General features: G+C 36.1%; 1 protein-coding gene across 2 annotated transcripts in view; it reads right to left on the reverse strand.

The window, feature by feature from the left end:
* Positions 1 to 717: 717 nt before the first annotated feature.
* HIPK3 (homeodomain interacting protein kinase 3) overlaps positions 718 to 12,489 on the reverse strand; it is a 114,050-nt gene continuing 102,278 nt past the window's right edge. For both annotated transcript variants that reach the window (XM_075163227.1, XM_075163226.1), the window contains exons 12-16: positions 11,989 to 12,285; positions 10,898 to 11,038; positions 6,789 to 7,024; positions 6,382 to 6,509; positions 718 to 4,743 (exon numbers count right to left, since the gene is read on the reverse strand). In XM_075163227.1, coding sequence (XP_075019328.1) covers positions 4,267 to 4,743; positions 6,382 to 6,509; positions 6,789 to 7,024; positions 10,898 to 11,038; positions 11,989 to 12,285 — 1,279 coding nt within the window. In that variant the 3' untranslated portion in view covers positions 718 to 4,266. The remainder of the gene's footprint in view (positions 4,744 to 6,381; positions 6,510 to 6,788; positions 7,025 to 10,897; positions 11,039 to 11,988; positions 12,286 to 12,489) is intronic.

Consider the following 12,489-nt stretch of genomic DNA (forward strand, 5'->3'; position numbering starts at 1 on the left):
AGTAACAGCAGCACCTTGTGTTTAGCAAAGTAAAGCTTTCTGTCAATTCTGAAATAGTTCGGTATCAAAAATATATTGCACTGTCATTTCAGTCTTTTACATTTCAGTCTTTTACATTCTTAAATGCGATGTTAAGCACAGAAACCCTGCTACATCATAAACATGCGTACCCAATAGCCTGCTTCGTGACAGCTTCCAAACCACTAGATTTCAGTAAGCACTGTAACCCCACAGCAGAATGAGCACATTTGGCTGGCAACAGCACCGGCAAATGCACCTTCCGTGGACGTCTGGTCCATACCAGGCTGGCCATCTGGAGCCACCGACCGTGTGGGGCCACCTGCGGCAGCGGGAGCACCTTCCTGCTGGCCAAGCAGCAGTTGCCACAGGCTTGGTACGAACTTCAGCAGCAGCGATGTATCTGCTGGTACCTGGGCCAGATAACCTTTTTCTAAGGTTGTAAAAGTGGGACAACCAGAACAAAGAACCTTCAAGGTTTGGCTACACTAAAGGCAGAATCTTAAGATCCTCCTAAGCAAACCTGGAAAGTTAATAAAATTTAAAATTTCAGAACAAAGAGAAGCTTAGTCAAATGATTATATCAGAATTTTAGAACCATCCCCATGAATTTTCGAACCGTCCCCATGAATTTTCATCACCTTTACCTTAATCCAACCTTGATGGAACACAGCAAAAAATGAAAGCCACCAGAAGTCATCTGCTGCAATATATATTTTAATTCAAAGTGAATCTCGACAGTAATACACCATAAATTCTTATTTTGACACTCACCAAAATAGTCACCTGGAAAACCCGCTTTTTGTGACAAAGTACAGAAGGCTTGGTCACATTTAAATCACTGAGAACTAGAAAGAAATACTATCGCAAACTGTAAGAGACATTACATCCATAAAAAATTTTCCCAGTCCTCATATTGTAATATTGCACAGTGCAATTGCTACATGGCGAACTAGTGTAGCATAGAAATCCAAAGCAAAAAAAAAGCCACAAGTCTACAAATTGTTAAACAGTAACAGTTCAAACTTATTAATCAAGTCTCTATCACTGGGTATTTCTAGAACAAGTCTTCCTACAGCTTGCAGTGTGATTTAACTTTTACTTAACACAAACCAAGTTAATTAGCAGTAAAAACAGAAAATTTAAAAATTAAAACCAAAAAAAAGTTAATACAGTAGCATATTTGACCAATAAAACACCCTGAAGTAAAGTTAAAAACTGAACACAAGAAATTCATATAAAATCTTGCAAATTAAAGTAATATGCAGATATGCAGTTCCATAGTCATGCAGTGTTTTATTTAAAAAAGGCATTAAAACAGTAAAGTGTATAAATGCTTCTCAGAGGATGACTTTTTTCACAGAAAAGGCCCTCGCCCTGAAAGCTTTTTTTTTCTGCAGATGGGCCCCGGACACTTGCAGTGACAAGAGTCCATTCTCTCAGAGTGTATTGCAGGATGGGGGAAAAGTCACCCGGTATATTGAATTTAAGCTGTGGCAGGATCCCAAATATTTCATTCTTTGAAATGCAGACATTTCTAAAATTACAATACATAGAAAGAGCAGCAAATCTAATTTGGGGCGCATTTACAGCAACTTTTTCCTGCATCCGATAGGATACTGTTGTGATATACAGGTAATTGTGTCAATTTAACAAGCACGTTAGCTTAAAACCTTAAGCACAGTAAAAAGAAAGTACAGTAAATACATTAGACCAATGAAGATCCCCATGGCCCCAGAAAAAAATGCAGTATTTTTTTGTTATCACAATACAAAATTCATTTACTCCATTTGCACTGGTGATTCTTGGTGTGTCCATTGCCTGCAATGGAGTAAGCACCAAAAAAACGTCGCTTCCCAACACAAGGGAGTGAACAGAAAACTATCTGCTGGACCATATAGCACAAGTTTGAAGTGGTAAGGTGGATATCCAATTTGAGCATTTTCTTGACTCCTTACATTTAGGCTTTATATATGTGTTGATAAGGTTTCAAATTAATCAGGATACTCCTAGTTTCTAATGTATACTTTATATACACACACTTGTACAAAATGCATAGAGTTGATTACTAAAAACACTGAAACTTTTGGGAAAAGTTAGGTTTCTTAATTTTCAGTGTGATTAAAAATGTACTGCTGGTATTTTTATTATTTTTTTATGATCTAATACTGTTGTATTTTAGTTATTATTTAAAAAATAAATCAAATGTAGGCACATTTATTTCATTCAGACATTCATTAAATAAAACACTGCTTGTGTTAGTGGAGTAAAGAAAAAGATTACCAGTTATTAGCTTATTGACAGAGTTAAACTCAAATGCTTTGCACTCTTATTCCAGTCAACATTGCAAGGATTGTATTCCAGATTTTGTTTTAAAAAAAAGTTAAGTCAAGCCTGCAAGATGCAGCTTCTTAAGTGTCTACACAATGCCAATATGAAAACATAAAAAAATTAAGTTACATCAATACATCCACTTATATGCAGTGATGAGCTCAAAGTTAATGGAGATAAAATACTGATGCAAATAACACACCCCAAAAAAAACATATGCAATCATCTTCCATCATTTACAGTATAGTAGTTACGACACTTCAAACATGAAAACAAAATAAAATAAAAAAAAAAACAAAAAAAACAAAAACAAACAACCAAACCCAAAACCCGGCTTCTATTTCATGTAATTAGACTTGTACAGAAATTAGAAGGCTAAGAAAGAACTAGTTAATCACCTAATTTCACAGCTATCTGAAGTGGCAATCATTATATAGCAGCTTATCTATGATACATTCAAGGTAAATGATACAATTTATTACTTGCCCATAAGCTAAAACACAGCCTCAGCTTAATACCTTCTGTAAATCCCATCTCTACACTACAGTATACTTGAGGTCTATGAAAAAGTAGCTACCTTTTATAGGAAATGGATGATTAAGTCTTTGGTGCTGCAAAAGCAACTTCATTTGAACAAAACAAAAAACGAAAGAGACACACTTTCTAAGGAAAAAAATAATGCAAAAAGCATGTAATTTACGTCCCTGACGGAATGTATTAAATAAGCAAACACCCGCAACAGGCTAAAACAAATACTATAATGTAAAAAGACTAAAATCTCTCCCATGCATAAATGAAAGATTGCACACAAAGAACTCACATCTTTTCAAGCTTCAATAGTAAATATTCTGCTACTAGTTATTAAATACTGCATGGTTTGCTCAAGCTAAGATGAAACCACATCATGGATCAATGAGCACTTGGCTTTTTCTCTCATTAGCTAGTCAGTCATGCCTACCGCACCTCTAAACATTTTATTATATCCAATTAGACAAACACTTTTAAAATAAACTACTTAGTTTGTATTGCAGTTCCATTTACCAGTATGAAATACTGTGTTGTGTGTCACTACTCAATAGCTACTGAATCAACTTTTCTTAAGCACTACTAAAGTCTTGTCTTGAAGCTAGATCATTCTGGGGGAAAAAAGACAGCAAAATTCGGCTACAGCAAAACATGCTGCCTTCTCAAAAAGGAAAACACACCCAATACTAAAATCATACCACACAAAACCCAAAATGAGCATTACGCTATCAAAAAATCAGCAGATCTGAATTTTTAAGTGCTGCAGTCCTCAACATTTATATATAAGTAATAACATTAACAACCTCAAATATTTAAGGCACTATGTGTGGGAACAGTTTACAATGCAGCTGAGATTATTAGGACAACAACATTTAAGAGCAATGTTTAGGCTTTTTTTTTTTGCCCATGCAAAAGACACATGCAATGTGAAGAACAACAGCTCAACTTTTAGATAAGTGACTCAACATTTAAACACCAAGATACGCAATACAAACAAGTTACTTCTATACTGTACTGCTGACATATGTGCATCTGTTGCTCTAGTTCTGTACACTGAATGGCTTCCCAAATGTAGACGTGTCTTGCACTAGTTAGAAGGCAATTTTATAAAAAATAGCAGGAGCAAAACCAGATTTCTGCTCCCATAAGTCACCTGTCTAAAGTTACTATATAAGAAGATAACATGACCAAAGACAAGTTATACCAAATGTGCAAAACACATTAAAAGTGAGTTTTTTAAAGCTCAGAGTTGTTTAAATTGCACCCAAGTCTACATGATTCAAAAAAATAATTTTCCTGTTGTGCCATGGCTAATATTTAATAAATACCATGTTTCTTCTGAAATCAAACTTCTGTATCATTGAGCTTCCTCAATATACTGTATCTGAGTTCTCACATAAATGGATACTGGCTGAGTTTTGTTGGACTCAATGGAAATCCTGTGTAAGCAGGTGATGCTGCAATGTACGAATGTGGTGGGAAAATCGGTTTGTATTGAGTCTGATGAATGGTTGGGGAAGGTAAGAGACGGGGATTTATGCCAACTGGAACTTGGTGTACCATACCACTGGGATGAGATATATTGTACGTTGGATGTTGTAACAAGGGTCTTGAGGTACACGGCGAGGCAAGGAGGTGGGCAACAGGTGCAGCAGTACTAAGGGGTGCCGACGACGGGTACGGAAGAATAGCAGGCTGTCCTCCAAGGTGGGTACTTCCAGAGAGATGCGCGTGCACGGTAGTGTGATTTGGACTTCCTTGTGGAAGGGAGAAAGCATGACCAGCCACGCTGGCTGGGATGTAAGCCTGCTGCCTCCGATGAGCATAATTTCCGTTCCATTCCTGCGGCCCAGATCCAAAGTGCTGAACCTGTCCACACACAGAAATGGGCAGGTCTTAATATTTCTAAGTATAAAGAGAGTTTGAAAAATGGAATAATGCACTAAAACTAGTCAACTTAAAATCAAGAGAAATATAGAGACAGGAATAGTTAAATGCTTAAACAAAAAAAAAATATTAGCTATTTAGATAGTAGCACAGACAGGAAATCTGACAATAAGAGATGATAAACAGAACACAAGTCATTTTAATGCTCTTGCAAAAAAAAAGAAAAAAAAAGATAAAATGCCATGCTGGGCTGTTTTAACAGAAATACCATGTATCACATGAGCAAGGTGCTTATTCCACTCTACTCAGCACTGGCTTGGCATCAATTGGAAGTGCTGCATTCAGTTTGGGCACCATAATGAGGCACAAAGAGGACAAATAGGAGAGAAATTTTAGAGGAGAGCAGAAAAAATAATAAACGGATTGAAAATATCTGAGACAACTAGGCAAACAGAAGTCTAGGGCTATGATCACAGGAAGATGTGGCAATCATTAACAGTTATAAAGAGAAAGACTAAAAATCAATTACTCCCAGTAAATGATGCAGACTTCAAACTACATAGGGCATCTACCAAAGAGGGAAGGATCAGCATAAGTTTTTGTAATGAAAATAACGTTCTACACTTTCTGCCAAGAGGCTGAGGAGCTGCAGTCATTGAAAAGATTAAAAATTAATACTATGCTGATCATATTAAGGTTTGCTTAGAATTAATTAAACCGATCCTTCTGCATAATCATGCAGAAGTGGAGATTGTGTCACCCACCCAAATGTTTCTTTCAATCTAAACTATTCAAGTCATTATTGGTAAATCCTCTTATCTACATATAGCATGCTTGCATTTAGTATTTAACTTACAATTTAATATTCACAGTTACTCTGGAAGACTTACACGAACAGGTACTGCTCTTATATTAAATGTACTTCCAGATATCTAACCAAAAGCTCAATGCAGCTACAGCTCAAAATTAATTAATCAAAAGAGGCTTAAACTTGATGTCATGTGTCAACTTCAGTTCTCAGCCACAGGAGACGTATTTACTATGTTGTCGGGTAATGGTCAAAGTAGCTTTTAAATTAACTTTGGGTATCTTCCAACATTGGATTGAACTACAGTCACAACCTCTTCCCACCCCAGCTTCACTACCTGGCAGCAAAGGTAAGAAACAGTTGGGTTTGCTAAGCTCTATCTCATCTCCGGATACTCAAACTATAAGCATTTTCATGCACACTACTAACAGAACAAGACTGAAATATAGGCCATTTTTAACTGCACGCTATGAGCATTTTAGCGTTTGGATGTAGGAAAAAAAAATATGCTAACATATTTTTCATTTTGTCTCGTGCTTTGATTTTGTGTAGGCATTGGTAATTTTCCCAGTATGGCTTTTCTATCATTTTTAAAAATAAAGTCAGCTGCTTTAAAGAAAATGACCAGAAGTGAAAGATACTTATGACTTGCCCAGTAAGTTGAAATCCATTTTCAAGATTTGAACACTCCTGCAATCAAGTTGTGGACAACCTGCAGTTGCCATTTACAGCAATTGAAATTGTGAGCATTCAGCATGTTTGGAACGTCAGGACAGGAAAAATACTGCTTAGATGTGAGTAAGTACACATACCTGACTGAAGTTTATATGTTGCTGATGGAATGCTGATGCCAGTTTTTGCTGACGGTTTCCTACAATAGAAGACTGGTTTATTCTTCCCAGGACAGACCGACCCTTTTTCAGTGGCTGGCATGTAGCATCTTCCAAGATATAAATGAACAATGTTATGTTTTTGTTGTCACTATTCTCTTCTAACAAAAGTTATACAAAGTTTCATTTGCTTCAGCATGCAAGGAGAAATAATAAAATAATACACTAATTAAAGTCTTAAAAAACAACACAATTTAGAAGTGTTTATTACAGATTAGCAGATACATGAGTAGGTCAAAATCTTCATATGTATGACTAGTGAATAAATATTCAAATTTCTATTCTTACCTACTGGTATAGAAAGAAAAAAAACACCTGAACTAACTTACCTGTATTCACCATCTGTTCATCAAGATGTAACCTGTTTTCAAGTCTCATTGGTGGTACCACTACTGTGCAAACAGCTGATTTGGTTTCAGGATTAACCGATGCTCTTGCTTCCTTATTTTTATTGGTATTGGCTACAAAGCCATTTTCCACAAATGGGCTGTCATGTCCCGAAGAGTCTGAAGTTGGGGAACCATCCACCGTATCACATCCACTTTCCTGTTCGTCATCTGACATACTATCAAAAAATAAAAGTATTGCATTGAAACAAACACATTTTCATAATATAAATGCATTTTATTAAATTACTACATAAAATTTATGGAAGTGAAACTACCCAAAGGTGGATAAAAACGTTACATTTTAATTATACAAGCACAGACATTCAGATGGCAGTTCAATATTCAAACTTTTTCTACCCATAAATTGCAAGGCTCAGAGAAAGGAAGTAACTTCTACATAAAGACTTAGATGTGTAACCCAACTTGCACCCACTTTGTAATTTATTTTTTAAGTAATCTTGTACTTATAAACCACCTGAAATTTAGATTTTTAGGTCAAATAAAAGGTTGAAGAAGATTATTTCGTTTCTTCCTGAATCAAAACATAAAGGTCTCCCGACGGTTATTACACTAGCAATAGACAACATACCGATCTAATTTTCTTCTAGAAATCAGCCACATCCCGGAGTCGCCGAAAAGCTGTCCCTGGGGCCCGGGAGAGTCAGGATGGGCTAGAGAGTGCTGAGGAAGTAATCTGCACAGTGGCAGGCAGCTCCCTCTCATCTGCATATCAACCACCAGCAGCTACACTAGACCTTACCTACTGAAAAATTAGGTTCCTCTGAAGCTCCTCCGGAGAGCACTGCCTGTGCGTGACTGATAGATTCTTTTTCGCAGATTTAGATTAAGGAGGCAAACGCAACCCTCTATTTACACGGCAGCTATTTTGGCACTTGTGGTCTGTGAAATGCATGCTGGTCAAGTGGCGCAAACTCATTCATTATACCACTGCATCTACCAAAGCAGCTGGAAGGGGAAAGAGGTGGAGAAGCCAACTCATAATAACAGCCTTTGCTAACATTTATTGAAGGTCCGTGCTTGTATCAAAAGAAGAAAGGGCTAAGAAGATGGTAAATGCCAGCTGCCAGAAGCAAGACCACAGTCCAATCAGTGGAACCAGAACCAAATACCTTTTAGACAGCAAGTAATAAACAACCTGGGAAAGGAAACTAATTTACGATGAGGTATATTGCCAGAAAAGATACTAATCTCATTTACGTATTATTTATTACACAAGCAAAAGGTACATCACAGACCCATCATTAACAAGAACAAAAAACAAATTTAACTAGTCCTCAACTGGGACTGTAGTGAGTATGGATTATATAGATAGCAAGAGACATCCTTCACTTTAGCTCACTTAATGGAGATAAAATGAACAGTATGGGGTGTGAGTAAGTAAGTGTAGATGCTAACAAAGTTCCTGGTTAGAGAGGACAGACATGAGAATTAACAATTTCTATAAACTAGAACATGAAAACCCCAGTTTATATTAAAAATTGGTAGAATACATGCTTAACTTAAAACATGAAAGTAACAGCACTGAATTCACTAACCCCTAAACATACGGTCAAGTCCTTTGGTGATTTTATAGCTAATGTAACAGGTCCTTATAGCATGGTGATTAAATTAAGACAATATAAATAAAACCATTTACAAAATTTATTTTTTTGTGAACAGTACTTTGACACTATGAGGGCCAGCACAAAAACCTGAAGTCTTAGTAAACAGAGCTAAGTAATCTGAATAGTTTTTTTAAGTAACAAATAGTGATACTGTGACAATTACTGAGCAATTAATTATATTTCTATATTCTTAACTTTTTATATTCTTAACTTTTGATTCAAGTTACTAATTATATGACTTAATATAAGTCAAATGCTAATGAAACCAGAATCTGACACACTCCTCTACTATTGACACAAAGTTGAATTACAGAGGGGAAGTGAATTACAGGTCAGTTCCTCGCAATTCAAAGAAAACACTGTAAAATCAAGCAGGTCTTCATAAGAAGTTGTCTGAAGTTTTGAATGTTTTGTTATTATAAAGGGTATCGTAAGCAGGACTGATAATGTTAACTATCAACCGGTAAGGCTGCCTGATGCCTCCCAGTATATGACATGTCTTGTTACCTAAATCTTTACTAAAATTTAACCATTCGAATGGAAATTCTTCAAATGCTGCTAGTTAATCTCTTGTTTCACAGTCAGAAATTACAAATTCTTGAAAATAAGACCAAGGAAATATACCTGGTTTAGACCATCTATATAACCGGCAATTTTTTATTTTAGTATCTCCAAAGTCCCAGAAATGGCAGAAATTTGTCTGGGACTATCTTCTATACCAAGTCACCCCGAAAAAATGAAAAATCTATCCATGTGCTCCATTATTATACTTTTGTTGTTGTATCTAGCAATTGTGTCCACAGAATGAGTTGGATCGGTTTAGTAACCCAACAGAAAACTAATCCACCCAAACACCTGTGTGACTGGATGAAGCGTAACACAAAGCTGCATCTTGAGTAAACTTAAAACCTTTCCCCAGTCCTAGCACTCACCAGACTATACAGACTGTTCTAAGACTCCTTAGAATACGCCTTCCCAGCCCTGGAGAGAGAATAACAACCCACTACACCTTTCAGTGTATTCAGCGTCCAGTACTGCAGAGATTTGTTCACTGAATCCAAAGATTTCAGGCCTTACATAATACCAAATGGATGACTAAATTGTTCATGCACAGGTGTTTTTATACCCCCCCCTTTTTTTTTAGGGGAGAGGGCTGTGTTTATATAAACAGAATCATTTATATATACAAATTATCCATTAAAAGCATCATTAAGTCAGGCTGTCCAAAATTTAAAACAAATAAAACTGCCTGTACAGACTAGCAGTTCCATTTCCTTGTCAATACATGCTGTGATAGACTCTTTAATTACTTTAAACAAACTTTTTTTTATTAGGACTCCAATCTTACTCATTTTGCACAACAAAACTGCTCCGAGTTTGAATCACTCTTGTCTATATAGAAAGCTATACCACAGAAAATAGGAAGTGAACTGTAGAATAAAAATAAAAGAATTGGTCATGCTTATGGCAGTTGCTTGAAAAAAGTGAATTGTATCCCTAGGTCACAGAATTTCTGTGGGATATTGGGTAAATCATATTAAACCAAACTTTTCATCAATACCAGCAACTATATATCTCAAATGTTTCTTGGTCCACAAACTCGTATCTAGGAATCTGATTTGTAGAAATGCCATAAGTAGCTACAACTAAAATTTCAACATATTCGCACCAGAAGGGCAGGGACTGAAATATTAGGAAAAGCCATTTGCAGGTGCCCCAGCCAGGACATCCCAAGTCAGTGGGAATTTCTGACTGTGTCACAGGTCCGTGTTTTACGAGTGTCACACAGATAGGTGCTTTAGTGTGAAGCTCTCGGGTATTGTAGAAGAAAAAAAAAAAAAGCCGTAAAATAGTTCAGATTTACATTGAATGTTTTTATAAGACTGAATTTTTAATAATGTGCAAAAATGAAGGCTTAAGCTAGACACCAAGCAGTGAAGATAAAAATATTTAAAAGCTGCTCATATGAACAGTGTTCACGTAAGAGAGGCTTATGTTTGGTAGCAGAAAAAAGGCATCAATGTCATTAAAGATTACAATACAAGATACACAATGGGAGAACAAGAGGGTGCAAAAATTAAAGATGTTCTGGTAACTTCAAATCTGTCACATCCTACTTTAGCTTACTTAATTTTGCAACCTTAGTTTTGTTCTAAAGGAATTTGCATGCAACACGTTTATATTTTCTGTGTGAACATAATTCATTCAGTATTCTGAAAACTTCCAACATAGCAAGATGGTTCTGTTAGGAACAATAAAAGAACAGTCTATGCTGTGCAACTGTAGGCCAATAAATTAATTTTTAAATATATCATTTAGCCTCACTAGATGGCAACACAACAAGACCTTCGCATTTTTTATTATAAACCGAGTCTGCTGTATACTAGGATCTTTCTTTTTACTGAAGGGAGCACAGCTTTTTACCTGTTGGATCTCTTGCAAGGAGATGGACTAGACTGTCCCGAGGAGCTAGTACTCAGAGTGCTATCAGGACTGCTGAGAGAACACACGCGGTCAATGTTCAGGGTGTTCTGGCAGGCTTCACAGTCAAGGCTACCTTTACACCTACCACAAAAAAAGAAAGAGAGCAAACATAACATCTCTCATTCGTTCTTTCCGTACACCACTGACTTAGGTGTAGCTATGGAATAAAAAGGGGTCAAATATTAGAAAAGGTCCCTTAAATGTAAATTAATATCCAATTCCTTGTTTCTTTTACATTTGAAACAGATTTTTAAACCTTTTCAAAGTTCTTCTGGAAATTCTAGACTAAATATGCATTTTTTGAAACCTATTAAGTGAATAAATTTTTTCCTGAATCACTACTAAAACAAATAGATAAAAGACTTTACTACAACAGTTCAGAGCCTTGAAACATTTGACAAAGTTTAGATTTAAAATACAAGTTCCTCCAGTTTAGAATCATTACAAGAATCATAAAGCTGAACAAACATTAAACTTTTAAGCCCTCATTTAAAACGATACATGCTTCTTTGATAGCTTTGTGAAAGAAAACTCCTTTGGGGGACCACGATCACCATCTGCTTTTATACCCAAATGCACACCTTTTCATACTGTTAGAGAAGTATTTTTTACCCATATATATGTAATACTTATCTACTGGATGCTACTGCTAGAATGACATTGATTATACAAAGCCAGAAGACTGATCTTCAACAAATAAATAGGGTATGACAATATTAAGCAAAAAAAAAAAAAAAAAAAAAAAAAAGCTGGACCAAAAAGTATCCTGTTTTGACCAAATCTGTTACAAAAGAACAGTAAATTATTTGTTTCCTGTTGCAAATGCCTAATGTACACAGATTAATGAGGTAGACTTTTGAAAGTATTTTTCACTTTCAAATAACACACTGCTACAGAGTTAACTTCTCAGTGAAATTTGGTTAGAAGTGCATTGTTTGTCTTTTTCTAACTCAGATTTATTAAATACAGTAGCTATGCTAAGACAGCTATATTTAAGTAACACCTTAATAAAAGTAAGCATCGATTCTTACTCTCTCAGTGAATGCGTTCGTCCTATGTCATCTTCATCTGTGTCACTGCTGATGGTGATCACGCTGACTGCTGGGCTGGGGGAACCGGCAATGAAGATAGCCTGGCGCCGTTTGGTTGAAAGAGGTGAATCAGGGTCCAGCCTGACCGATGCTTCACAACAGTTACTTTCCTGTCCTTCTGAGTTATGATTGTCCTGTGCTTCTATACAACTTATTCTCTTTACAGCCTTCAGGTTAAGTATCTTTGGAGATATAAAGGCTGAATTTTGGATATTGGTATTTTGTAACACATTGCTCCTGCAAAGAAAACACACCATTTGACATTCAGTGAATCTACCAACAGACCTGAAAACTGCACTATTTTCGACAAAACCAAAGCAAGCAATGTAGGCTAAAACACCATTTTTCTAAACTAATTCAAAGAAAAATACAAAACAGGAAACAGAGTCATAAATACTTGGCACATATGATTTCAGACATTAATAAAAAAAATCCAGAAAC

This window comes from Calonectris borealis, chromosome 14 (assembly GCF_964195595.1).
Source record: "Calonectris borealis chromosome 14, bCalBor7.hap1.2, whole genome shotgun sequence".
Classification (NCBI taxonomy): Eukaryota; Metazoa; Chordata; class Aves; order Procellariiformes; family Procellariidae; genus Calonectris; species Calonectris borealis.